Genomic DNA, 27,127 nt, shown 5'->3' on the forward strand with positions numbered 1-27,127 from the left:
TTTTTTTTTTTTTTTAAATTTCTTAATTAAAAAAAATCTGTTTTCCCCAAAATCACACAGGCAAAAAAAAAAAAAAAAAAAGAGTTCTTAAATAGTTTTTATTTTTGTTCTTTTTTTTAAGAAAACTCCCAACCTTTTCACCAGGCATTACACCATCAACGTTTTATAACTGTGCAGACGACGTTGGAACATTTTCACCAAAGACGAGCTGAACACAGCGTGACATTGTTGTGCATCTGCCGCGTGGTGCCAACACATCGTCAAACTGGAAAAGCCAGAATGTTTCTTGTCGCACTGAATTCTGCCAGGCGAGGCGCCATCTAGATTACTATCAGCATGTGTCTGGAAAAGTAAGAGTAGGTGATTATTGTGAGAAACGGATATGAAAAGTGGTGAGTCGAGCTGAAACGCTACCGAATCGATATTTGAGTGGCAGAGGACTTCCTATTCCTCAAGCTTTCACCAGTCGCTAAAGAGCTCTGGAGGAGCGCCCTCTGCTTTTAAATTGTTTGTGTGACAGCATTTTGGGAACTTGTTAGAAAAAAGAAAAAAACTAAAACAGCGGAATGACAGACAAAACACAAAGCAATGTGAGAGCAGCACAACTAGCCGCTAATGATGAGCAAGCTGCCGTCTGCTTCTTGGAGTATTGCCACTGTGTTAAAGGGATAGGTCACGGTTTTATTCAGATCGGACTGGCTGTTAGACCTGTGTAGCTCAAATACGTTTTTATATTAACTGAACATTCATCTTCCTTATACATGTGATTGTTTCGGCGATAGTAAAGTATTTAAAAGGTGAAGCAGTATTCTATTTATGAGAATCTCCATTGATTTAAGTGTCTTTAAAAAAAAAAAAAATTGGAGGTCTTGGATAATCTGCATTTATTTCTTTTATATAAACACTGTAAGTGCAGCTTCAGTGTGGACAGGTGAAATGAGACTTACCGATGTGAGGCTGCTGCGCAGCTGCCAGCGCGTACTGTTGCTGCTGAGCGGCCGTTAACTGCTGCACAGCCAGAGCGTTGTTTCTCTGAAAAAGCTGAGAACACATCGTCGCAGTTTAACATCAACTGAGGCGCCTGGAGAAGCCATCGTGCTCTCTCCGCCTGCAGCCGTTACCTGCTGCTGGTTGGCGTAGTCAAACAGGCCCACGGTGGGCGCAGAGTCCATGGGCATCTGAGAGTTGTAGTCGAACTGAAGCGGCTCCATCACCGACTCCATGGGGTCCATGGTGACGCCTCCTTGGTCCACGCCAGAGAAGTCATCAGGGGGTTTGGGGCCTCCACCGCCTCCTAGCGGAGTCAAGCCTTCGGGCCCGACCCCTCCCGGACCCCCCAGCAGGTCGCCCTCGGGGCCGGGCGGAGGCATGTTGCCAGGGGGACGACTGCGGGGACGAGAGAACGCCACCGGGTCAGTTTTCACGTCTGACTAGCGAGCGCTGCTCTAAACGAGACCGGTCGCAGCGCCTCTCACCCGAACTCCTTCACGTCGACGTCCAGGCCGTTCTGGACGGGCAGCCCGTTTGGGTTGATCACGTCGTTGATCACGTCGCTTTCACTTTCCGCCAACTCTTTCAGCTTCTCTCCCTCGAACACCGTCTTCGGCTTCTCCCTCTTCTCTTCCTCCACCTCTCCGTCTCGCTGTCCCTGCGTCGTGGGACGCGAACGGGAAAAATGATAAACACGACACAGAACATCCACGCAAGATTTGGAAGAGCGTTTAGGTAATGAAGCTGAAGGGCTCACATATGGTCCTTTTCTGAGGCAGGGGTCCAGCTTGTCAGCCGGGGAGGACGACAGGACGTACTCCACCATGCTCACCCCAAGGCCGCCGCTTTCAGAGCGCGGCGACATCACCGATCCCACCCCGACTTCGCCCCCGCCATGGAAGCCCTGCCCCGGCCGACGGGACACCATGATGGGCTGAGACACAGAGTGATCTGCAGCGAAAGGGACAGAGACGCAGGATTAATGCAAGGCTGTCACGATAACTTCTGCTGGACGATAAATTGCCCCAGAAATTATTGCGATAAATGATAATATTGCCATATTCAAACCATTTCCAACTAATATTAACGGCATATTGATGCAAGTACACGCTCTCAAAGATATATATATATATATATATATATATATATATATATATATATATATATAAAAAAGACTTTAATTTCTAAAGGACATTTAACAGTGGAACTGGACAACATTTGAAATATCCAAAATGGCAAGAAGTGCAAACTAACTACATCATACTTGGCACCAAAAGTTTGAGGGGTTTCTTCAAACGGCGGCTTTTCAGCGCTATTAAAGGAGAGCGTCTCTTCAACAACCGTTGTCCATCTCTTTATTGCACTCATTTTAATCGATCGTGAAATTAATTGATTTGCTTATTGCGACATGCTCAACGGGACGCAGCAGGAAATGCGCTTCCATAGCGCTCCGACCGCTTCCCAAGGGATTCCAAACACAGACGGCGCGAGTCAGAGAAGCACTTTTAATCATGTGTTTTTATTAGGACATAGAATCGTTTTTAATAGAAATTATACTGCAATTTCAGAAGGTATACGCATGATTTTTTTTTCCTTTCTGTTTTCAAAACATTGAACATCCTGTAAAATATCTTCAGAGGACTTCCAAAAATGCGCCCAGCCTCATGTTAAAACCTGCAGAAACATCTACGGTGAGGATGTTTTCTGGTGTGGCGCCACAGAGCTTTAAAGAAAGCAGAAAAATCTTTAGTCATGTCTACAGAAATAACTACTCTGAGCTGAAGTGAGGCAGCAGGATTTAGCTTGATTTCACTTTGATGTCATCTTTTGATTCAGACAGGGATCTAAAAATAAAACCCTGTCAGAGGTGGTTTCTGGGTATTAAGGAACTGTCTTTAGAGACAGTTCCTCCGCTTTCATTTCCATGGTTTTGTTCTTCACTGTACCAAAAAACAAACAAACAACGCTTAATACCTGAGGCACCCCACGCACTGTCCCTCCACTGTTCCAAGAAGATCCCTTTTAGTCCATCCTTCCCAGAGTCATCTGCTTCCCAGAATTTCTTCCCAGTTAGGAGCTGCTGTGGGCACACACGGGAAAAAAAAGGGTTACATACAGTCAAAAATAAAGGAACATTTGAGCAGAAAAGTAAAAAAAGAAAAAAAAGCCCACGATATTACAATTTTTATTGTAAAAAGAGGGTAAAGTCTGCCTGAAGGGCTGTAGGAGTCAAAGAAATCCAGGATTTCCCATAATGTGGAAAATCCAGGATTTTCCACATTATGGGAAAAAATGACTTTTTTTAAAACCGGTATCTTGGTTTTGGGATCTTACCAGCAGCCTAGATATATTCTGTCATTAAATCTTTGCTACATTTCAGCTACATGAGGAAAGACTTTTTTTTTTTTTTTTTTTGAGAAACTCTGTGACCTGTACATGTGAAACGAAAGGAGAACAAACGTTGTGTTTGTAGACGATAAAAGTGCTTTTTACAGTTTACAGCATTTTAAACAACAAATGATATAAAAAATTCATCCTGATAGAAACACTTCAAATTTATGAATGACTTTTATCTTATTGACTTTTACTTTTAAGATTTTAAGTTTGACTGGGCGTGTAAATCACGAGTCACAATTCTGTTTCAAGAATCTTTCCGAAAACAAAAGGTGCACAGACAGTTTGGGATTGTCTGAAGAAACCTGGACCTGACTTACCTCTCCCATCGCTCGTCCTTCTAGGGCCAGAGCCTGGAAGTCCTGATTGAGCTCATACATGGACCGCACCTGAGCATCAAAACAATGAATAAATTTTTAAAATACAGAGTCATAAAAACCATAAAGATGTGTGCTTCCCAATGAGCCTCTTAAAGAGTTACTCTCTGCCCAAAGCATGAAATCATATGAAAAGTTCTGGGTTTGTTTGAAGCTCCCTTCTGCCACACTGAACGTTGATTTTGTTTTGTCTGGAGAATCATGAAGTGCTTCTGAGAGAAGAGACCATTTAGGAGACAAATTGCATTCCGAGAAACAACTTTCTTCTTCTTGTTTTTGGCTGGCTATTGTGACCTTTTTCCATTTTTCTGGCAGTAGGTAGACAGGAAGGGAGCAGAGAGAAGAGGAGGAAGACAACCATGACGAAGACTACAGCCCAAAAAAAAAAAAGCAACTTTCTTCTGATGCAATTATCCAGGAAAGCTCCAGATGCCACGTAAACACTTTTGGGTCGGTAAACTAGTATTTCGATAATGTTCCTCAAGTCATTTTGTTGTGAAACCGGAGAAGTGGTTGGTCTGTTTTCTGGCTGTTTGAAGCACACATTAAAAACACTGCTTGTTGCTGTGCACTGCTGGTCAGCTAGACACAAAAAAGACAAATTCAATCAAATATGTACACACCTGACTGTCATGGATGTTGTCTCCAGTGGGCCAGCGGTGTTTGCCGGGCTGCTCGCCATGCTGCCGCTGGAAGAAATAATCTACCATGGCATCATCCTGGGAACGTCCAGCGCCCGCCACACCCTTCGGTTAAAACACCGACAGAGATCGTTACCGCCATATTGTGATAAAATTGGCAGAAATCGGAGCTTCTGTGAGCACAAACGTGTGGAATATGACTCCAGAGAAAATAAGTGAAGCAAAATTGAAATCCAAAATTCTCTATAACTACGGGACAAGAGGACAAAAAATATTTACGGCTCAATAACCAGGTCAGGTTTTCATCAATTACAAAACACACATTTCATTGTGTAAACTTTGGGCTCACTGAACAATTTGAGTGCAACAAATGTCGACCCTGGATGATTCCTTTATCTAGGCAGAAATTTTTGAAAATGACACAAAGGAGGAGTTAAAATTTTATTTCCACTTATGCATCAAAACATACGACCTTAACCTTCCTCTGATTTACTGGAGCTAAAATAAAGAACAGGAAACGGTTTCATTGCGTTTCACAGGCCGAAAAATTTAGACTTTTTGGTTTTGATGCGTTTCATAAACAACCTGTGCCCCAGATCTCTCATTACTTGACCTGCCGATAATCAGTCGGGGTCAACCGAGGAAAAATTAATCCACAGAGAGACATTTTCTGGACTTGCATCATCCGACCAGGGCCGCATGTTGACGCGTAAGAGTTTGATGCATTCTAACAGAAAGGAGTACTTTCTGTACTCCTTTGTATAGGAAAGATGACTTCTCTGCTTACTCATTCTGAGAGTAAACACTGAATTCCCCTGAAAAACATGTCTGCCACCACAAGTGGTCAAACAGCTCTGGAAACAGATGGACTTAATCATCCTCCTGCACACAAAGAATGTTATTAAAATTTGACTTACAGTGACTGCTGTTTAATGATATTATAAAAAAAAAAGTAGGTTCCTTCTTATGAGATAACCTAAAAGTGTTAAAACCAGATCAAATAAGGCATTTAGCGCAGTACTGACGCAACAAGAGTCAGATCTGGTAACCACTTCTTAGGTCGTCAAAAGTTAATTTTAACATTTTGTTGTTTTTACTATACATTTTTGGCATGTTGATTGTCCTGTCTGACAACCAGTCACTATGGCTGTCAGAGCAACTAAACTGTGTTGCTCACACAGCAGCGCCTCAACCAACCCGAGGGAAACAACTAAATGTTTATAATCTATGAATTACTTTCCCCATTTGTGAAGTAATACCAACACAGTTTCTACAGCTCACCATTTAGACGGTGAAGAATATTAACTACACTTTGAGTACTTTTTCTACAAACTGACTGTGAAAAAGTCTCTAAAAGATGTTTTTATTTAATTGCTGATTGCTCTACAGAAGATGCAAGTGGTTTGTAAAGATAAGACGCATCTTAAAATGACAGACACAAAACGGATTAGGTTTACAAAAAAAAAAACAGAAAAAAAAAAAAACAAGAAGTGAAGCACATTTGTTGCAATATAATTTTTCAGTTCCATTAGAGAAAACCTTAATGTATATTTGATTTGTAATCTAGTGAGGTATAACTCATTTTCAGATTTAGTAATCATGAAAACCTGCATCTATTCCTAAATCTTACTGCTTGATGAAGAATCTGTAATGCTGTGGGAACGTTTTCCCAAGTGTCCAAGAAACCTTGCTTGAGTATTTGGCTTCATGAACACTCAAAGAACACAATTAATTGCATGATAAGTTAAAATGACCTTGATAACTTCCATTCTGATGATTAATAATTTGTTTTATTTATGGTTACATTTTTATTCTTCCATGTCGGTCTCGACTGCTTCGAAAAACAGCGAAAACATTAAAAAAAAATTAAAAAAAACACAGCTTCTCTGGATAATTAGCTATTTTAAAAACTTCCCGAATGTTGAGTCAAATTGATGCGCACTACGCTGTTACCTACCAACCCCAGCGAGCCCAACCCATCACCTAGCAACCCCAGCAGAGCTCCAGCACATTTGGCTGCTGGAAAAGACGAATTGTCTTGATGTTGTCTTAACCTTTCAGAAACCACTTGCTGAGTCATTGTTGGTTGTGCAGGAGGCTCTACTATTGCTTTTCAAAGATGTACGGCTGTATAATTGTGCATCTGTTTTCAGCCATTTTCACCTGCAAGTGTAAACGTTGAGTTGGTGGGCGTGGTCGGCAGCAACAGCAGCTTATTTGGGTTTAAAGTGACAAGAGGTCCTAAAGCAGCTTATTCTAATCGCTCATTAGTCTCATTTTAGATGATTTTGTGCAAAACATGTAAAGAGCATGTTTTGTTTAGCCCATAGACCTAACCTAACCTGTTCAGGGAAGCATGATAGGTCACCTTTAAGTTCTAAACTGGACTCTGAATAAATATGTAAATGCACAAGGAAGTAAATAAGCTCAACTTTCCCGCTTTCTTTTTAAACAGATGCATCCATTGATTTATGAATGAGCCCGAAGTAAAGAGGAATCAGAGTGGTGGGTATTACCTGCTGACTGGGGGGTGTGGCCTGAGGGGTCTGTCCAGTTGGGGGGGCATGTCCTCCGCTACTCAGCACCACAGGCATGCTGGGAGATGTACTTCTATGGTGGGGGCTGAATGAATCCTGCCAGAGCACTGCTTTCCTCTTCAACACACACACACTGCTCATTCCACCACAGCCTGTTCAGACACACACACACACACACACACACACGCACACGCACACACGCACACGTGTTAGAAGACGACTTTTGCCTACTGGTTCAATAGGCTGTAGAAACACATGTTTGATCTGTCCAGGCAAGTTTAAGATGATTCCTACTGACTTATAGGCTGCTATAAAGGCCAAACAGGAAATTCAGAGCAGCTGAAAAAAAACAAAAAAAAAAAAAAACAAAACAAAAAGTTGTAGTATCCCAACCCAAAGTGAAATTATTAAAATTTAATTTAGTAATTCTGTATTTCATTACGGAATCCGAGATTAAAGACAGTTTATCAATACATGTCTATATATTTTCAATCAATATCACTTTAAAACAGATGTCTTATATTGTATAGAAATACTGGCAAAGCTCTTTACAATGCAGAATGGCATTTCCGACCTCAGATCAATAATCATAAACAGACTATGAATGGGAATTAGAGATGCCGGTCCACAGGAGTCGACTAATTTTGTACCTTCATTTGAAAGCTGCATTCATAAATTCAGGGAAAAGCAGTTTTCTGTGCTTCACTGGTCAAAAATGACTGCATGGCAGGTTGTATTAAAACAAACAGCACAGAGGAAAGAAGCTCATTATACCACAGTGTTAAAACTGCACTTTTTTAAAATCTTCAATTAGTCAGACCAAAACTGAAAATCACACAGATTTGCAATATGATGCTGGCAACATTTTTATTTGTCGTCGGTCAATATGAGTCTGGTTCCAGCTCTTAATGAGGCTTGTTCACTTCTTCAGGGCCGGAGCCAGAGCTGGAACTGCAGCGATGAAAAATAAATAAATAAATAAATCTAAGTGTGGGGTACTTTCAGCTCCACAAATTTTAGGTTTGGCTTGAAAGCGCTGTTTCAAAGATAGAATAGTCAGCTGGAAAGACATATCAGCAATTTGACAAGTTTAGTTATATAAAGGGGTGTAGAGTAGTTTGGTATTAATTCTGTGAACCGTACTCCAAATTATTTGCGTATTATTAGTTATTTGCGAAAAATCACAGACTTTTCAGTTACAGGCTGACGTGTACAAAGCAGCCAATCAAAAGCAATGCACATCTCAATGGACACGTGATCAATATCGATAGGTAATACGTCCAATAGAATGTTGGATAATTTAACTGAACTCTGAGCCAGAATCGCACAGCATTCTGGGAGATGTAGGCAGAGGAAAAGGCTTTAGCTGCTCAACCTCTCAAGGTGGCATCAACTAACTCTAGCTCGCTCTTTGGTTACCTAGCAACAACCTGTTGAGTAAGTTGCGCAGCAGCAGTATAAGGTTTCATCACCGTGCCTCATAACTGCTTAAATAAAAACAGCAGCACAGAGTGAAAACTGTGCTGCTGAGTATTTAAGTATCTCAGGGTTTCCCCCGGTGTATTATTAAGCCTGGCAGGCCACCAAGCTTTACTTGTGCCCCCGCCAGACTAAGTATTGTTTATTTATTTTAGTGGCGGAGGGGAGGGGTTATGTATGCATTTTTTAAATAAATGTATATTTTAAGTTTGTCATCATTTGTTTTTAGCTTAGTTTTGATATTGCTGAAATTGTTTGTGTGGTATTGTATTTTGCTATGCTTTTTTGTAATGTTTGCAAGATGCTATAACTGTTGAAGCGGTTGATTTGAATTTTGTGTTTAATTTTGTTTTGTCTTTTTGCAATGTCTGTAAACGATGATTTAACTGTAACGTCTGGTGTGGACCCCAGGAAGAATTGAGGATCCTTACATACACAAATATCGGCATTGGTAATGAAAAAAGTGGATCGGTGCATCCCTACAAATCAACAGTGACGTTTCTCCAATAAAACAGTGCAGGCTTTACCAGGTGGACATTTTCATGGATGCAGTCGTTGTTCACTTACAGTTTACACTCAATAAAACAATGTGCCAGTGCTGGACAATAAAACTATTTCAATAATTTATCAACAAAACGGGTAAATCCCGGTGGATTGAGAATAACAGCCTTGTTTACCATTTTCACATATGAATGCATCACAAATCTCAAAGTGTTTGTTAAAGACTCTCTCTGTGTGTAACGTAATTTACAGTCTGGATTGGTCAGGCCGAGTTATTTTGATTAGAAGGTGGAGAGGATTAAATACGGCTGAGGTGACTTAAACGGTAAAATTCTTGTTTTGGTTTAGTTTAGATTGGAAGCTACAAATCAGATAAAACCCGATGATGTACATCAGGACTGGAACATGAACAACAGCAATAATAGAAACAATATTACAGCTTGACAACACCATAAATAGAAGATGCCCTGGGGGTTTTAGTTGGAAACAAGTCCACACAGAGAAGTAAAGGAATAAATTAACGTTTAAAGAGACTGATGGGTTTTTTTTTTTTAAATCCACTTTATACCATCTACAAGTGGGGAAGGGAAAAAAAATAATGTTTTCCATACAAGATTAATTCTTTGAAATGTGGCCCAATGATTGCAAATGAAAGAATAATATGATAATGAAAAGTTTACGTACATAAAACTGAGAACTTTGTTTACTATCATAATCACTGTGTGACCAACATCATTTTTCCAGACCAGAGGAAGATTTGGGCAAATGTGAACCAGTTTAGCCAAGCCCTGTAAAACCCTTTTTTTTTTTTTTGAGATGCGGTTTTCATTTAAATGTCAAATTTGCTGTTAATTTATGATTTAGGATTTGTCCACAAAAATAGATTATACTGAGGCGGGAACAAAATGAAGAAATAAACTGATTTTATTGGCTCCAGATACACAGTTGATTTAAAAGGTGTTTGCATAAAAGCACTGCCAAAATAATTTTACTAGTACATCTGCACAATCATGAGAGGCAGAGGGGGACCACTCTGGACAATGATTCTACCACTAACGCAAACATCGGTTTTGGCAGTCATGCAGGGCTTTAGGAGCCCAGATGCAACAATAATCACTTAGCATCTGGGTCAGAAAAAAAGAGCGGATGTAGAAAGTAAAGTCTCTATATAAAAAGAAAACTGTCCCCAAAACTGGCGGTGATACCACCGGCAGGAAAAACCCCCACCAGGCATTTTCTTAAAAAAAAAAAAAAAAAAAAAATGGAAGTGAGAAAGTCCGCAGTCCCACTCTTCTTTACAGGACGGTTTAAATCCATCCACAAAGAGGGTTTAATGTCCTGTAACAGTATCTCAGTGAATTTTAAGTGCAAACTTTGACTAGGCCACTCCAAAACCTTCCTGTTTGGAGCCATTAAGAGGTGAACTTGAGTGGTTTGGATCATTGCCCTGTTTTATTCCAGAAAAGCTAACACCAAAATGTTTCACTCTTGTCTCAGCAGCTGGCAGAATAATTTCCAAAAAGGTCTTGGAGGGCTCAAGATGTTTATTGGAGACATGTTTTTCTTTGGCCTTTGAACATTTCAACATATTTCGTCTACACTTTGACCAATAATTTACGTACAAAACAAATAAATTAGCGGTCAAGTCACAGGTTTCGCACAGAAGTCCAGCTATTATCAAAGTTAGCTTAACGTTAGCATCACAGAAAAGTGAAATCAAATGATTAAAGGGATCGACCTGATATTAAAGATTAATTATAGCCACAAGATGACAAAAACTCATTTTAAAAAGGTCACAGTAGGTACCTAATCCCTTTACTATATCTAATCTAAAGCTCATGACTTAAGACAACAGATTGAGTCGACAGTTATACAATTATTTGTAATATTCCAGCAATTATTTGCTTCATGCACAATCTGCCCTAAGTCACCGATTAGTGTTCTGGTTTCTGGTCCTCATAGTGCTATATAGCTGAAATGCTTTAGTTATGAAACTAATCCAAAGAAAAGTTTGTGGTGAGAAACAGCTGGAGATCAATATTTACCAACCATTTCAGATATTTTGTTTTTAGTGCCATCACAAAAGTAATCATGTGTCAGACTACAATGCTTTTTTTTTTTTTTGTCATTTGTTAAAAAACTACTTTTCCGTCTTTGGTTTTTCTGTTTATTTCTTTCAGCATGGGAATAACGGGAAAAAACAAAGGTCAGTGCCTCCAAAGTACAACAAACGGCTCTCTCACAGAGTAACTGTTAAATCTGTTCGCCTTTTCTATTTATACCAAACAAACTCGCCACTCAGCATATTGCGCAAATGAAACTACTTGGGGGAAAGAAAAAAATAATAATAACGCTATCTAAGGATGTGTGCACACTCAAGAGCGAGATTACTCACTTTATTTGCAAGATATGGAGCCAAACTAGTGGCTGTCATCTTCAAAAGGTCAGAGGTGGCCCGGTTACTTAATCAGGGGAAAGAGTGAAGGCCGTGTGGCGATTAAATGCGGTTTTAAAGCTGAAGAAACACGCGGGGGTTACGGTTGCGGATTCAGTGATGTGCGCTTTTCGGGTTTTGTTACGTTATATCCACAAAATGTAATGGATTTTAGTTGAACTTTTACGTGATTGACCGACACAAAGTAGTAGGTAACTGAAGTAGTAGGAAAAATGGCGCCTGATTTTCAAATAACTTGGACAATTTACCTCGGCGATGCTGAGAATATTGGTAAATATGGTGATTAGTGTTTGTGTTTGACATCGCTATGACGATTTAGTTGAGATGTGCTCCACAGCCTTAGTGGGGATGTATTTTTTCAGCAAGTACAAGGAAAGTGGTGAGAGGGCAGATGGGAAGACGGGTGCATCTAAACGCAGTATAGACAATAAAACCTGGAAGAGGCAAAGGTTCACCTTCCATGAACCTAAACATACAGCTGGAGTTGCAACGCAGTGGATTAGATCAAACCCAGACTCAAATTCAATCCAAAATTTGTGATAAGATTGGAAAATTCATCTTCACAGAGACTCTCCACTCTGACTGAGCTGGAGGTATTTTTGAGTGGGATAGTGGTCTAACATTTTTAAGCTGGTCCAAACACACCCCCGGAAAACTGCCTGTAAATAATAAAACTGTAAATAATATTTTGTTATCGCAAGCAAAGAGCTGCCAGAACCGCAGCAAATGTTCGATAATTATTTAAGTGCCAAGCATCCAGGCTGTCTGTGATTATGTGTTTATTCTAAGTGATGTCAATATCGCGTATTGCTCGTTTCCCTAAAATCGCGTAGCCCCTACTGTACAAGAAAGATACATCACTCGCAATTTTTAAGTGCATGTTTTGGGTCAACTTCACAGTTACGCACTACTTTGTGTCGGTTTAACATATAAAATCCCAATAAAATATTACAAAAGTTGATCTTTAAACTGTAACAAAATGTGAAAAAGATAAAGCAGTATGGCTACTCTTGCAAGGTGCTGTACAGGTCATGACACCATTAGCGGTGTCTAGCAGTGCATAATTTGTGTTTTACAACCTCTCCTTATCCAACAGGCTCTAATCTCACATTAGTGTCCCTACAGGCCAAGAAGGAGTGACAAGCAGTCCTTTCTAAACTCATCCATATATAGTAATTATCTTTGTGTGCGCCTGTCTGACACTTTAGGTCCTCTAAACACACATAGCTTGGATAACTAAAACCACCTTGAAACATATAGCCCCAAACCATCCGGCTAAACACCTCCAGCAGCTAAAAACAAACCAGCCTGCCAACTGGCCATTCACAAACCGAGTGCAGCCTTTGTTTTCCTGTTGCACTCTTCATTCAGCAACAAGGAAATGCTAGCTCTTCATTCCAGTTCTCTAAACACCCGGAAATCCAGCGCACACTGCTCGGTGTGCTCTCAGTTCACCTCGGCACCCGGAAACGGGCAGAGTCTCCCACAGTCTAGCGGGGTAAATCATTCAATAACCGGGCTCAATCCACCGCATTCCGGGCACAGACAGGGGTGTGACAATCCCAACCTGCGGCTAACAACAGATACTGTTTGATGCCTCCACACACAAACCACCCCGACACACACACACGAACCAAACAGAAACCGTAGATGCAGGCTGAAAAAGCTTCACGCTTTCCAGGGTTTCTTTTCGTGCACTGGCCTTCGCTCACGTCGGTTATCCGTGAGTTACGGAGGGTTCGCTGCCCGTGTCTACCAACAATAACACGGCCTCCCGTTACAAGCTCCAACCGGTTGCAAACACGGGCTTCTAGCAATGATTTTAACAGCCTCGGTAGGCTCACGGCTTCATATTTCTGTTATAGATAAACACCCGAGGGGTTTTACGTGTCTGGCGACCCGGTTGTCTGGGTAGATAAAGCTGACGCGGATGCTAACAAAGGCCCGAAAACTGTCTGGAGCGGAAGACCGACACAAGGGGAGGAAGGAGCCAGGCAGCAGAAAGGTGCACTGCCTCTCCAGCTTCACAAAACCCTCTTATTTCACCACTTCCTGGCCCACTAAAGCTGCAATATCTGCATCGGGGCGTCGATAACTAAAGTCTGGAGAAACAGAGGAGAGAGTCAAGCCGATACCTACCGGCGGAGAGGGTGGATGGTCGCGGATTTCGGCCCCAGTTTCTCTCTGACACCCCGGGCTTTCACTCCGACAACATGGCGGTTCGACGGAGGACCAGGCAGCAGCGCCGCATGACGGGAAGGGATGAGAGGGAGCGTACGGTTCATTGCGCCTGTATGGCAAGCCATAGCGATATCTAATCAAACCGAACTTACAAAATTGTTCTTTAGATATAAATGATACTTCGTGGGTTAAAGTGCATGACTAATATCCTCAACAAATGAATTAAACATGAAATTAAACATTAGCACCAGCGAATGAAAACATAACACATTAAACCATCATTCAAATTGATTAAAAAGGTGTATTTTGAACAGCACAAAAATGCTGGAAGGACAGAAGTTGTCCTTTTTATCACCTGCTCAAATGTTTTGGCACTTAAGTGCAAATAGTTTTACAAGCAAACAAAACAATCTCAAATTGTTCACGGACTCAGAAAAGCACATTCTGACACATGGCATCAAGTGACTTTGGTATATAATTTTTAAAAATATGAATCTATTAAATTGTCCGAGTTTTTATTGTGTTATAAATTTTGAGTCTTGCCTGAGCAAGAGGCTTCATTAAACTCTGGAAATCCTGTTATGACTTTTGGGTTTTACGTGCCACTCAATGGTTATTAGTGGCTTAAATTGCACATTCTCACATCTAGAATTTGGAGATACTAATCAACCTAACCTATATGTTCTATGTGGCAGTTATCCAGATCCACATATTATATCATGGTACCGAGAAGTAAAATGTTTTTAGTTTCTAAACTTAGCAATCAAATACAGCAGTCCTTTGTAGTTGGAATTGGCACTAGGAAAGTTGATGACCTCAATTTCTGCTTCAAAAGAGCTGGCACATATAAAGTTTTGTGAGAGTTTAATAAATAATAATAAAAACATATATATATAAGCTATTTACAATCCATAATATCACTGAAGATGAAGATATTTCTAAATATTGTTTTTCTTCCTATTATGGTATCTGATATCTGACATTTTTATTTAACCTGTTATAAATGTATTCTGGATAGTTACAATCAAATGTTTAGTTATTCAAAGTTGAAGTATAGACATTTCAGACAAAACTGCTGTAGAATAATTATATTATATTACTAATTTGTTTGGTAAAGCATAATGTCATTTTTTTCTAGCTGTGATATGGCTGAAAAAGCGTGAGGACAACAGAAAGCTGTTTCTTATGTCACTATTAGTAAGAATGATGAACCTCTGAAAGTCTCACAGTGGTTGGCAAACAAATTAGACGCATTACTGCCCCTTGTGGAAATATTATTAGCATCAAATTATGGCAAAGTGCCGGGAAAAACTATTACCTTTCGATTTGATGGCCGTATTAAATGATCAAGTGTGTTAATAGTTGTATTTTTGAATTTGGGAACATCTATTATCGTTACATTTTGAACATTTAAAATCATCTTAACGATGTCTGGATTGTTCTTCATTTTGCATATATATAAAACAAATAAGAATAATAATTAAAAAAATGTATACAGTTTATCCAGTTACAATGGCAGATGTATGGCAGATATGTAAAATGTTTTTTTCTTATTTCAATTCTGCTTCAGCTATCCATGCTTTCCAGACAGGCATATTGCGTTTATGTCATTTTTTTTTTTTTTTTTTGTTTTTTACTAATTTCAATTTGATGAAGGTGAAAAAGTGCTTTCTTATACTCAGTATGAATCCCATTCCGATTATAGAATACTCACACAAGCAATAATTTAAGTTTATCAAAAGGAAATATAATTTCAGAAGGAACTCTTTAATCTATCAGTATTATTCATTTCCTTATGTGTTTAAAACAAGAATCCACTAAGTCTTTGTGGTGGATTCCCCAACCTGATGCATTACTGCCCCCTTTTGGTAGAGTTTATAGCACCACGTCACTGGTGAAATTAGGATAAAATTGGGAAAAAATCAAGTATTGCCTCTGAAAACAATAATTAAAAGGCAAATTTGATTTATTTAAATTGTTGAACATTGATTTAAAAAATTCAAACAGTAATGTGAATTCCTTAATAAAATTTGTTGTCATGTTACACATATTCAGAATTAAGTAAATGGAATATTAAACGTTGTTCATTTAGATATGTATTAAAAAACAGTGCGACTGAGTAATGAAGAGTGGTTTATTCAAATTAAAAATGTACATTTCTCCTGCTGATGATTCTGTTTTAGATATCCGAAATAACAATGACGTACTTCACAGAACGTGTTGGCATTACACACGAATGGGAAAAGTGAAATCAATTGTCCTATGACAAACATGTAAATTATCTCCAATGTAAAAAAAGTTTCCCGAAATTTTTATTTTGTCCAGGAAAAGATTAATATTGGCAAAATGATATCTTCCCATTTATATGATGAATTAGCTTGCCATAGCCTCCAACAGAGTTAAGAGGGAGGGTTCACATCGCACCGGTCCCTTTGTTAAGCGCCAGTGTCTTGTCTGCTGGTATTGTTCGCCGTATTTGTTAAGGTTTTGTTTTTAACCCCATTCACAAAGCCGGTCGTGCTAAAGATTTGCTGTACTCGCTGCTGCCTCAGTAAAATAAACATCCCAGAAAATTAAATAAACACTAATTAATTAGATAAAATACCGTAGCAAATAATATAAGATTTGGCATCGATATCAGGGAATTATCAATTAAAATTATGTAAAGAATGTTGGGTATTAATTCCTGTTTGTTGGGTGGTGATAGAAAGACGACTCGTTGTGGCGGATACACAAAGCAACCGGGTCTCCACGGTAACGGGGTGCGTGCAGCCATGGCAGCGGCGCGCTGCACCGCACGGCCATCCAGTGCGTGGCTTCAGGACGCTCCGCTACATCTCAGGAATGTGAAGGGACGGCGTGGAAAAGAGAGGGGGTGTTACTCGGAGAATAAATAAATAATTAAATACAGAGACCCCCCCCAGCGGGCATTTGGGAATGTGCCAGTGTCCACCCAGAGACACACACACACACACACACACACACACACATAGAGGGAGAGGGAGAGAGAGAGTGCTGACAGTGTGTGGATGATGTAATGCGGATGCAAAACATTCCCGTTAATTGGGTTACCTTTAGAGAAATATGGGCACTTTTGGGACATTGACTACAGACTGCTTGTTTGCTTTACGCCATGGATAAACATAGTCAAAACGAGAGTAATGACTCATATAAATAGCGTGGAAACAGAAGATTATTTATTATACCCTGGTGGGCGATAAATAAGTAAACAGTCCAGGCTAACTCGTGGTGGAAAGAATTGCATACCAGATTACATTTATGTAATTACAGGGTAAAATGTAAGGCCAGATTTATTATCCACGAGCCTTATGTTTATGCAGGACATAAACATAGAGAGAGGAGTGGGCAAGAGGGGCAGGCAGAGACCAGCTTCCATAATTTATACAGATAAGATTAGAGATTTTTTTTTGATTCAGGATTATTTTTCCTTTATCTTTGTAATGCATGCATTTGTAGTGTCGCAACCTCCCAGACACATCCACCTAGCCATTTGATTTTATTATTTATTTATTTTCCTCTATTTTATCAGAAAAAAACCTCAAACATTTTTTTGGGAGGGAGGTCTGGCAAAGAGCCACGCAGACATAAAACAACTGAAATCAGGATAAAATGTGTAGATTCCTCTGAAAAGACATTTAAAGCTTTTGCAAGGTAGACCAAACAATTATTATTTTTTATTTATTTTTATTTTTTTCCAGTTATGTTCCTCGAGAGTAATCCATCAGATAAGATATTTCAGGACATTTTTTATGTTTGTATAGTCTTTCTGTGAGGTCAGTGAAAAAGAAACACAACTGCTGTCCAGCAGGATGATTTAGGGGTTTGATGCCGGCCAGAGCCCTTCTTCATGCTGTTAGCATGTTTGTATGTGTCGGTACTCGGACACATACAAACCAAGTCCAAAAAACATGCACATAAAATCCACCTTTTATGGTTGTAAAATTGTAAAAAAGAAAAAAAAAAGTTAATGAGGATTAAAAAAATACTCCTGCTCATTTCTTATGCTTATTTATTTATTTATTTATTTATTTTGGTGGTGGGGGTTATGCTGACATTTATTAAACTAGTGTCTGTGACGGTAAAAAAAAAATTACATTATGACATTATGAAAAAAAGTATTTTCTAATTTGTAGTGCTTAATAATATTAAAGTAATACCAATTTCAACATACTGGGACACCAGAAAGGATTGAGCCGCTAATGTTGTTAAGTGAAAAAAAAAATGAAATTCTCGAGTGTATTTGCAGGAACGGCTCCCACATTTTCCTGCGCACTGTCTCTTTAAGAGCCATTCCCGTGTACGCTGAAGATCTTCAAGGCTGACGGCTGACAAAGGACTGAAGTGAAACGGGATGCAGAGAAACAAAACCAGTCGCGACAGCACTCAAGTTTATTAAACCTTTAGACAGTCTCAGTGAGACAAGCGTGTCTGCAGATGACGACAGAAGTCACATTTGAAGTAGAAAGTGTACTTTTATTATTTCAAACTTTACTTTACACCCGTCGAGGTCTGCACCTCATACCTGTCTCCTTTATTCTCACTTTCTGACACATTTATTATTGGAAAAAAAAAAAAAAAGTCTCTAAAGTCTCCTTCGCCCCCCCACCCCTGTTCTGATGAGAGTCAATGAACGAGCTGCTCGGACTCGATGTCTTCCTGATACAACAAGGAGGAATACTGCAAACTGGCTAAAACAAGGCAACATGATATATACAAAAAGAGAGAAGAAGAGAAACAGGTACAAAGCAAAACAAATTTGCTGTAATCCCTCCCACTCTCTCCATGATGTGACCCTCTTTTTTTTCTTTTTCTTTTTTTCCTTCTGTAAATAGAACCAACAAAACAATCATCGGCTGGTTATTTACATGCACACTACTACTTCCCACCCCATCAAATTCAAATAAAAATACACACTAATGCCTCATCCCAAAGCCATCTGATCTGAACACATGCCCGACAGATATTCCTGGAAACAAAAACAGAAATTGGCACCTTTTATTATCAGGACATCGCATGGACGGATTACTGTCCAACAGCTGCAATACAGTCCAAAATAACACCAGTCACACGGAGTGCGTGTGTGTGTGTGTGTGTGTGTGTGTGTGTGTGAGAGAGATTATTGCACGACAGACTTAACACTCTGGTTGCTTGTTTGTTTAGTTATTCTGTACCAGAACAAACACTGATTTATGCGAGGCTGATCCTTTAAGGAGTTGTGGTTTCGATGCCCTCTCCTACGGGCCTGAGGTGTGCAGCAGTTGCAGCAGCATGGGAGGAAAGAAAGACGGCTTTGGGAGGAGGACTCTGCAGGACTGCTCTAGCTTTAACGTCACACTCTAAAACGACAACAGGTATGAGCTGTGCCTCGGTCTATCGCGCGGCTCCGCCCCCTCCGAAAACATCCACACACACACACACACACACGCACGCACACACACACACACACACACAGAAATCAAACAAACAGAGGCGCAAAGTGGCCGTAGAGCCCAGAGGACAACCACGAAGCACCAGCGCGGAGCTGGCAGTGGTATCACTCACACGCATATATAGACACACACACACACACACACACACACACACACACACACACACACATTTCGACTCGGGAGGAAGCGCTCAGAGCTGGCAGTTTTGGGTGAATCTTCTCTGAATTCCCTCCAGCTCCTCTCCGCACCGGGAACCGCTGGTTCGTGTCTGAGCTCTGTCACGTTCGTTTCAGGGCTGATTTCAGTTTTCCTTCCTCTGACACAAAACACACAGACACACGCAAACATGCTCACGCCGCCACTCCTCTCCGGAGTCTAAGGTCCGTTCCTCGGGTAAACTGCGACACAAACGAGTGAGTGTAATCGGGGGTGGGGTGGTGGGCGACCTGCCGCTTCTTTCTTTCTTTCCATCCACAGTGACAACTTCAGGCTTGGGCCTCAAGGGGGCGCTACCGACACTTAACCAGCCCTGGGAGGAGGAGAGGATTAAATCATAGTCAAAATTAATTCCCTTTGGTATAAGAGATACAGCGTATTTTATTATGATTTTATATGTTCAAATTAAACACATTAGTGCATAACTTATTTCAGGAGGGGAAATTATACATTGATTTTTTTCTTTCAAATAAATTATTTGATAGAATTGATTTATTCTGTCAAATAAATTCTGTCAAATTTATTTGACAGAATCCACTAAACTCTGATCTTTATTTGTATTTTGCCTCTCTATGTCAATAGGTTGGAGAGCAACCTTTTGCTGCAGTTATGAATATATGTTTAAGTTTGTCACGTTGATGGGTTAAAAAGCGCAGAGAGTTTTTCCAAAGTTTGTCATACTGGTTCAGAAACATCTCCACATCTTTATTCCCATAATGCTCTCCAATGTTCGCTATTACATCACTGATGCCTCCTCGGTACAGCTGGATTTATACCGGTATCTCTGTTGACTAATTAAATGACTTCCGAAAGAAATCGACTGAACTGAGCTTTTATATAGGGAGAACAGAACAAAAGGGACGTAACAATACAAATACATGCTTATCTTTCCTTCTGTTTCACAACAATTATGGACTCCATTACGATGGTTCGTTATACATAAATCCCAATAAAATTCATTAACGTTTTTGGTTGTATTGTGAGAAAACGTGGAGTAGTTCAACATGTGTGAATACTTTGTGACTCACGTGTAAAGAGGCTGTAGCTGCAGATGAGAGGACTTCTGGGGTGGCTGGTAGCCGTACGAGTCGAATCCACCAATAAAGTCAACTTGAAAAGGCAAAAAAAAAAAAAAAAAAGGAAAGAGAAATATAACATCAATATCCCCAAGTGTTCTAGTTTAATCAGAATCTATAACAATAAGAGAGTTTATGAATTCATTTGACTGTATCTTGGATTTACAGCAACATCTACAGTTGTGCACAGAGGCCCTTTAAATGGATGGTTGCTGATTTTGTGACCAGAAAATGCATCTTTTTTTTTTCCCCAACAGCTGAGCAGTTTTTCACCTCTCTTACCACCCTGCTCCCCGACCCTGACGGCAGGATGACGTTTGGTCCTCCGCCAGCCTGGCTTGCCAAAGATCCAGAGGTTTCAAAACATTTTTAATTGACGCTCTGACTCTGGCCTCATGGCCTTACCGGAATGTCCATTTTTAAGAGTGTCTCAGAGGAATGGACCTCTATCTCCCTGGAGAAATAATATGAAATAGCCCAATAGCCAGTTTATTCTAATAACTCAAAATCAGTTCTAATAACTCAAAATGGGAAAAAAATCAGAGAACATTCCACTCAAACTATAGGCGACTAGATTAGTAGGTCATCGCACATCTGCTTTCCTTCAAAGGTGTGTTTTCTATTCTCTCGTTTTTTCATGAGTAGTTAATAGACTTAGGTCTGCTCCACATTTAAGTGATTTACCAGAGGAACCATTCAATCTGACCAAGCAGACTGTATAATATTTTTCATTGCACTGCAACTCATAAATGAGTCATAATTACTCACGAGGATGATGCGGTCATTTACTAACATCCATATAAAATGTAATGCTGAAGACGACACATGCTGATAGGCATTATTTCCATTATCCATGTGAGAGCAAAACCTTTCAGACTTCAGAAAAAGAACATCAATCATACGTGCTACGTCATACACCAATTTTTGTGTCTCATAGAGTGAGAATTAAACTCCGATGAGAAAGACCCGCCAGACCCACAGATGGCCGGCCCGACAGACAGCCGCTGTGGCGGTGGGAGTACTCCAGCCCACGTAATGCTACCCACAGACGGGGAGCTCAGATCACCCGGAGGGAATCCTGCGCACTCAGATCTCTAAGCATGACTCACGCAAGAGAAGACAACAATGAGATGGCATCTCTCTCACACCCAAAACCTACTGAGCGCCACCACCACCACCCCTCCCGAAAAAGAACATCCTCGGCAGCAGAACGAGTCGACCCGATACCGTTGTCACGACACTAGCAGACCCCCAGGGAGCACTCACAGCTGTCCTCGTCATCCTGGAAGACTTTGCTCACGTAGCAGGCGTACACGAAGCCGAAGAGCTGTTGAGAAGTTGGAAACATTCCAGTCAGAGAGCACGTTTTGGTTTAACAGTCTTCGAAAAATAAAGACAACAACGGGTGCCAAAGCAAACTTTAATAGGAAGTCTCGTGTCAAGACACTTACAGCCAAAAGGATCTGGATGGCCGAACTCAACACCTCGATGTACTGGTAGTCGAGGAGACATCCCGACACCGTGATGACGTGATGGTCGTCGGGGGCCAACCGAGAGTCCAGCACTGGCGTCACGAGGCAGCCGGGGCCGTGCTCCATCCACCACGAACGATGGAGGGACGTGTTGAAAGTCATGAGAAAGTCCCTGTCCTGGAAAGCGTCTGATTGGTCAGAGATGTTTCTCCGCACAACAAAAAGGGACTTTCAGAGCACCAATCAGTCTTCAGACGTAACAGACTTTTAAAGACTGGAGGGAGAGGTCTGGTATCTTTAAACATGCTCTAATTCTTCTTTACTTAGGTGCAATCTCTATGCAAGAAGGAAATCTTAAAGCTACACAGCAAACCATTGTTTACAAAAGACAGACTACATTCTTTATTAAATTAGAAACTGTTAAAGCAGAGGAACTCTGAAATTTTAAGTCAAACTGTGCCCATTCAAAACCTGAAATTGTCAAATTTCAAAAGTAGATACACAACATCACCATTAGGTTTGTTTAACCCGAATGAAAATTATCAATTTTATACTGTTTAGGCAAGTATCATGTTGCCGCTAAGACACATATATGTGTATCACATAATTCACTATCTACTGCCCAGGATTAAATCTCGGTGACTATGTTTTTCTAACTCATTCAGATTTTCAGAAACAACTACAATTATTTCTGACTATATTTTTGTCTCATGTTGTTAGTTTACAGAAATTTCTATCCTGGTTTTAGTCATTGGGTTTGAAATGAAGGATGACAGTTTATTATTACCAAAATTAACACCGTGTGAAAAGAGTGAATCTATGTTCATGGCAGATTAATTCAATTTCTCCTGGTAGAATTGTGACTATTTCCAGAGGAGATAAAAGATAAATTTTTTTTTTGAATTTTGAGATAACTGATTAATGTATTTATGGAAATCACAACGGTGATGCTGGAGGCTGGCCCAACTCATCTATTATGGACTGAAGCATTACTGATATTGATTATTTTCTGGTGTCACGACAGCGATACTGAAAGGTGAAACAGTTGTAACACAAGCTCTGCTCATTTTTTCTACCCTAATCATCTCACTTTCTCAAAGGAATTTTGGTTTCTTAACATAGCACATAATCTGAACTCTATGACTTTTTTTAACCTGAAAAACTGATTTGAAACAAGTGACGCAAAACTATTTTTTTTTTTCTTAAAATAGATTATATAAAAAGTAGTGAAATAGGCTTTTATTAGAGTAACACATGGACTCTCACAGAATTGAATGCGTTTACCTGCGACAGGTTTCCCACTTCCAGGTAGAAACAAATAATGAAGGAGTTCCATCCAACCCACAGGACCAGCCATACTGCATACTGCCAGAAAGACCCAATCAAAAGTGCTTTTATGAAATTAAATCAGTTCAGTGTAGGATGCTGATAGGGGCGGTGGGGGGGGGGGGTTTCTGGACACTCTAAAAATAGAGGTACTTGAAGCGCAACTGCACAGTGCCAAACATCCCCAGGATGACGGCCATAATGTGCAGGAAGTTGGCCAGGATGGGAGCCCACTGGTAGCCCAGAAAGTCAAACACCTGCCTCTGGAGAGCCGCCACCTACGGAGGTTCAGATGCACACACACAAAGGCCTGTCAGTGGAGGGATAATCAAAAGCACGCAGGGACATAAAGCGTCCTCACTTAATCAAGGTATCACACACGCACAGAGTGACAGGGACACACATATGCGCGAGGCTGCCGCAGCTGTTACCATGGAAACTGCCTGGAGCACCAGCCAGTCCAGGGACTGTAAAAAGGACCACCCCTTACAAAAAAAATAAATAAAAAAATAGCTGGGCCAAACTAATGAGAATCTATGGGCCAAATCCCTCTGCTGCACAAAAACTCATCAGCACAGCAAACAATGGCCACAATGAGCAGCTCTAACGAGGCTGCTAGGCACACTCACACCATGTCTTAAACATTATAAAAGGAATGTCTTAACACTTTACTACCTGCATTACATAAAACCTAAACAATACTTTTGCTGTCACAGGGATTTTAAATCCATCAAAAGTTTATGCAAATTTATGCAAAAATTTATGTAAAGTTTATGCAAAAGTTTATGTAAATTAGCTAAATCAGGTAGAATTTATCATAACTTTAACCACTAGATGGCAGCAAAGTGATGCAGGGTATGTGTTGATTATGCATTAACAGGCGTCGTGGTGCCTGTTAATGTTATATCTCTCTGTGACTGTAAGCTGGTTAAGTTTGGCCATTTTTCGTATAGTCGAGCTGGGCTGCTGCCCCAGACCAGTAGGAGCCGTTGAAGATATCTGGGCTCTGAAAACCTGAAATGTGTAGAATGTTTAAAAAGAATGAGGCTAATTTCTAATCAAGCTTTAAATATTAATGACATTTCGAGTAATTCAGTTTTCCATTTATACATCTATCTGATTCCATGAATGACAGTTTTCTATTACAACCAATTAAAATGGCAACATCTTGCCAAATATACTTGCCAAACAAGTAGGCCTGTCACAATAACAAATTTTGCCAGACGATAAAATGTCCCAAAACTTATTGCGATAAATGATAATATTGGTATTTTCAGACAATTTCCAACTAATATGATAGTAACAATGGAAGAATAATGCAACACCTTCTCAAAGATCAATAAACTTAAAATTTTGATGAACATTCACGCATTGGAACTGGAAAACATTTTAAATATCCAAAACAAATAAACAAAACAACAGAAACGACAACTAAAATGAATTCTGAAGTCTCCGTAGACAAAACTGTCTTTCAAAAAAGGGATAAATGAAACCAAAGCATCAGACTGAACACCAGTTTCGGGAAAAAAGGAGAGAGTAAAGAGAAAAACAACAAATCGAGCAAATGAAAATGATTGAGTTTGCTTTAGTTTATCTTGTGATTAATCAATTTGTTTATTGTGACAGGCCTACAAACAAGTAATAGAAACAACATTTTCTACAACATTCTTAGCATGCTCTTTATTAATTATCATTCTACCACTGTATCAACACCATCAGTTTTATTGTTGGTGCGGTAAGGAAATATGAAACTATAGTGTTAAAATGGACAACACGGAAAAAAAAAAATTGATCTCGGACACTTTTTATGGCACATTAATGGTGCTGTGGTGCCTGGTGACCTTAACAGGAAGTGGGGCCCCTAATTATATTCCGTTTAGGGCCCCGTACGTTCATGGGCGAGTTCTTCTAAAGATTCACATGATTTTGCCTACACCAACATGCAGAGGCTACCCTGTTCCCTCTCCTTCAGGGAACCACAGCCTCGCCTGTAATGTGGGATGGCGCCCCAGCAGCTGCAGCTCAAAGCTATGTGTGTGTGTGAGTGTGTGACTGTACAGGGAGGCTGGACAAAAATGTCTGATTACAATGTGTGTGTCTGTAGCACGCCGCTCTAATTATATCTTGGTGGTTAGAGAGGCAGTCTCAGCTGTGGACACACAAACACACACATGTATTAAAACAGAGCCGACCCAAGGCAAAAAGTGAACTAAGCAGCTGCTTAGGGCTCCCAAACGAGGGTGATTTATCAGTGCTAATCATGCAAAACAAAACTTCTGGTCCTTAATGTAAAATATTACATGTGAATCAATGTAGTCACGTTGTAACAAGTTTTAAAATACATGTGGAACAGATTAATGTAGTAAAAGTAAGCCAGCTGGTTTCACTCTGCGTTTTCTACCTCAAAAACAAGAAAACTAATTAGATCTATGACAACAGGAAAACATATTAATACAAACACCTGTCGTGCTAGATGTATCAGTTTTGATGGATGAATTTCTGAGACCTCTGCATCTTTAAAAAAAAAAGAAGTAATTTCCCTCAAAAACCTGCTATATCAAATGATATGCCCTCTAGTGGAGGATCTAAGTACAACTGAAGAAAAGTGCCAGTGTTACCCAAAATTCAAAGATGGCAGTGTGAACTTTCAAGAAACAGTTTCCTCGTGAAATGCAAACTCTTAATGTTGGAATGATTACTACCGAACATGAAATTTTTTTCAAATTTTATGTCCTTTAAAAAAAACTGTCTAACAGAGTCACACAGTAAGTAACGTAAATATGAAATGCTTTATGGCGATACTTCAAGTACAAAATTATATTATGGGTCAGTATGTATGTTTTATACCTGATTTAACTTCAAATTAGATAGAAAAAGCAAAAACGTCAACTCTATATTGTTGAACGCTAAATGTAATATTAATGTAACTATATCAATATTTAGATATTTTGTCAAACCATCTAAAAAACATAGTTTTTAAAGTATAAGATTTTCCTACAACTGTTTATTTTTATCAGAGTTTAAAGAGTTAATACATCTGGTGTAAATTAAATGTAATTTGGAGAAATGCAGGGATTTAAACTTGAGTGATAGTCAAGGAACATTAGAAGAGATTTATGTTGGTTACAATATGTGCCTAGGGCCCCATTCAGTCTTGGACCGGCTCTGTATCAAAGCATGCTCACTTACCAGCTGCAGTGAACAGATCACCAACAGCGTGCATCTGCCGTCACACTTCCCCATTTTGGAGGGCTCGGGTCGCGGCTTGGAGCCGCGGAGGCTCCGGGGAAACGACGAGTCCCCGGTCAGATCCAGACTGCCTTCCCGTCTCAGCTCACACCATTCCCGGGATGAACAGACCTGCACAAGGCCGCCGCCACCGCAGCCGCTTCCTCCGGCGCTTCCACTCACAGTGGCTGATCCATCTCTAGCCTCCGCTTTTGTCTACACAGTTCCAGTCGCTGGAATGTTTTCAGGGGGAGGAAAAGGGAGAGGTGATGAGAAGGAAGGAGGTGCTGGGGGAGTCCGCTTCACACCGGCCTGCTGCTGCTGCGAGGTCCGTCCGACTCCGAATCACCTCGGCCACACCTTCCGGAGAAGGGGGAGACACACAAAGGCACAAAGAGAGACGGAAAGCTGTCACAATCTGCCCCAGGCTGCAGACTGAAATGAACATCATATGATACCGGATCACACGGAGGGGGGGGGGGGGGGCGGCGGGGGGGGGGGGACCGACCCCGCATTAACACTACGGCTAACGGTCGGCTCCTCCGCCGCGGACACAAAGCAGCCCGCCCGGACTCCTCCTTCCACGGCGGGTTTCCATCCCATTCTCCCCGCTGGGATCCCGCTCTGCTAGGCTAGGAGAAGCTTAAAAATAAAAAAAATAAAGAATCAAGTTAACGGGGAGATCTACTCACCAGCACCGGCTCTGGCCTCCAACGTCTCCGTCTCGCAGCGTCTTTTGTCAACAATCGGTGCCTGGGTGAGCGCAGGAGGAGCCGGGGGGGGGGGGGGGGGGGGGGGGGGGGG

At 40.5% G+C, this 27,127-nt stretch overlaps 3 protein-coding genes across 4 annotated transcripts in view; all 3 read right to left on the minus strand.

The window, feature by feature from the left end:
* Positions 1-13,878, minus strand: part of pum1 (pumilio RNA-binding family member 1) — a 34,015-nt gene extending 20,137 nt beyond the window's left edge. Inside the window, exons 1-9 of one of the 2 annotated variants that reach the window (XM_015057814.1) lie at positions 13,514-13,878; positions 6,919-7,091; positions 4,385-4,507; positions 3,705-3,773; positions 2,965-3,067; positions 1,748-1,941; positions 1,476-1,648; positions 1,122-1,386; positions 948-1,041 (exon numbers count right to left, since the gene is read on the minus strand). In XM_015057814.1, the coding sequence (XP_014913300.1) occupies positions 948-1,041; positions 1,122-1,386; positions 1,476-1,648; positions 1,748-1,941; positions 2,965-3,067; positions 3,705-3,773; positions 4,385-4,507; positions 6,919-7,080 (1,183 nt within the window). In that variant the 5' untranslated portion in view covers positions 7,081-7,091; positions 13,514-13,878. Of the gene's footprint in view, positions 1-947; positions 1,042-1,121; positions 1,387-1,475; positions 1,649-1,747; positions 1,942-2,964; positions 3,071-3,704; positions 3,774-4,384; positions 4,508-6,918; positions 7,092-13,513 lie in introns of both variants that reach the window. The other variant, XM_015057813.1, reaches the window with a different exon arrangement.
* Positions 13,879-17,947: 4,069 nt separating this feature from the next.
* Positions 17,948-27,127, minus strand: part of snrnp40 (small nuclear ribonucleoprotein 40 (U5)) — a 25,209-nt gene continuing 16,029 nt past the window's right edge. Inside the window, exon 11 of the mRNA XM_015057822.1 lies at positions 17,948-19,177. The gene's annotated coding sequence lies outside the window, so the exon portion shown is untranslated. The remainder of the gene's footprint in view (positions 19,178-27,127) is intronic.
* On the minus strand, positions 18,384-26,926 carry nkain1 (sodium/potassium transporting ATPase interacting 1). Its single transcript, XM_015057812.1, has 9 exons — positions 26,832-26,926; positions 26,632-26,683; positions 26,310-26,539; positions 23,235-23,373; positions 23,054-23,134; positions 21,749-21,946; positions 21,564-21,624; positions 20,250-20,331; positions 18,384-19,534 (listed from the first exon to the last, which is right to left on the minus strand). Exons 1-9 carry the CDS (start codon positions 26,924-26,926, stop codon positions 19,525-19,527), a joined length of 948 nt encoding a protein of 315 aa, XP_014913298.1. The 3' UTR covers positions 18,384-19,524.

This window comes from Poecilia latipinna, unplaced genomic scaffold (assembly GCF_001443285.1).
Source record: "Poecilia latipinna isolate Pla-1442-1.1 unplaced genomic scaffold, P_latipinna-1.0 Scaffold1494, whole genome shotgun sequence".
Lineage (NCBI taxonomy): Eukaryota > Metazoa > Chordata > Actinopteri > Cyprinodontiformes > Poeciliidae > Poecilia > Poecilia latipinna.

Coding starts and splice junctions, on each gene's coding strand:
- nkain1 (XM_015057812.1), bottom strand. CDS start 26,926: ATGGGATGGAAACCCGCCGTGGAAGGAGGAGTCCGGGCGGGCTGCTTT. Junction 23,374..26,309: donor TGTGACGGCAGATGCACGCT/GTTGGTGATCTG, acceptor GAACCTCCGTAG/GTGGCGGCTCTCCAGAGGCA. Junction 21,947..23,053: donor AAGTGGGAAACCTGTCGCAG/GTAAACGCATTC, acceptor GACGCTTTCCAG/GACAGGGACTTTCTCATGAC.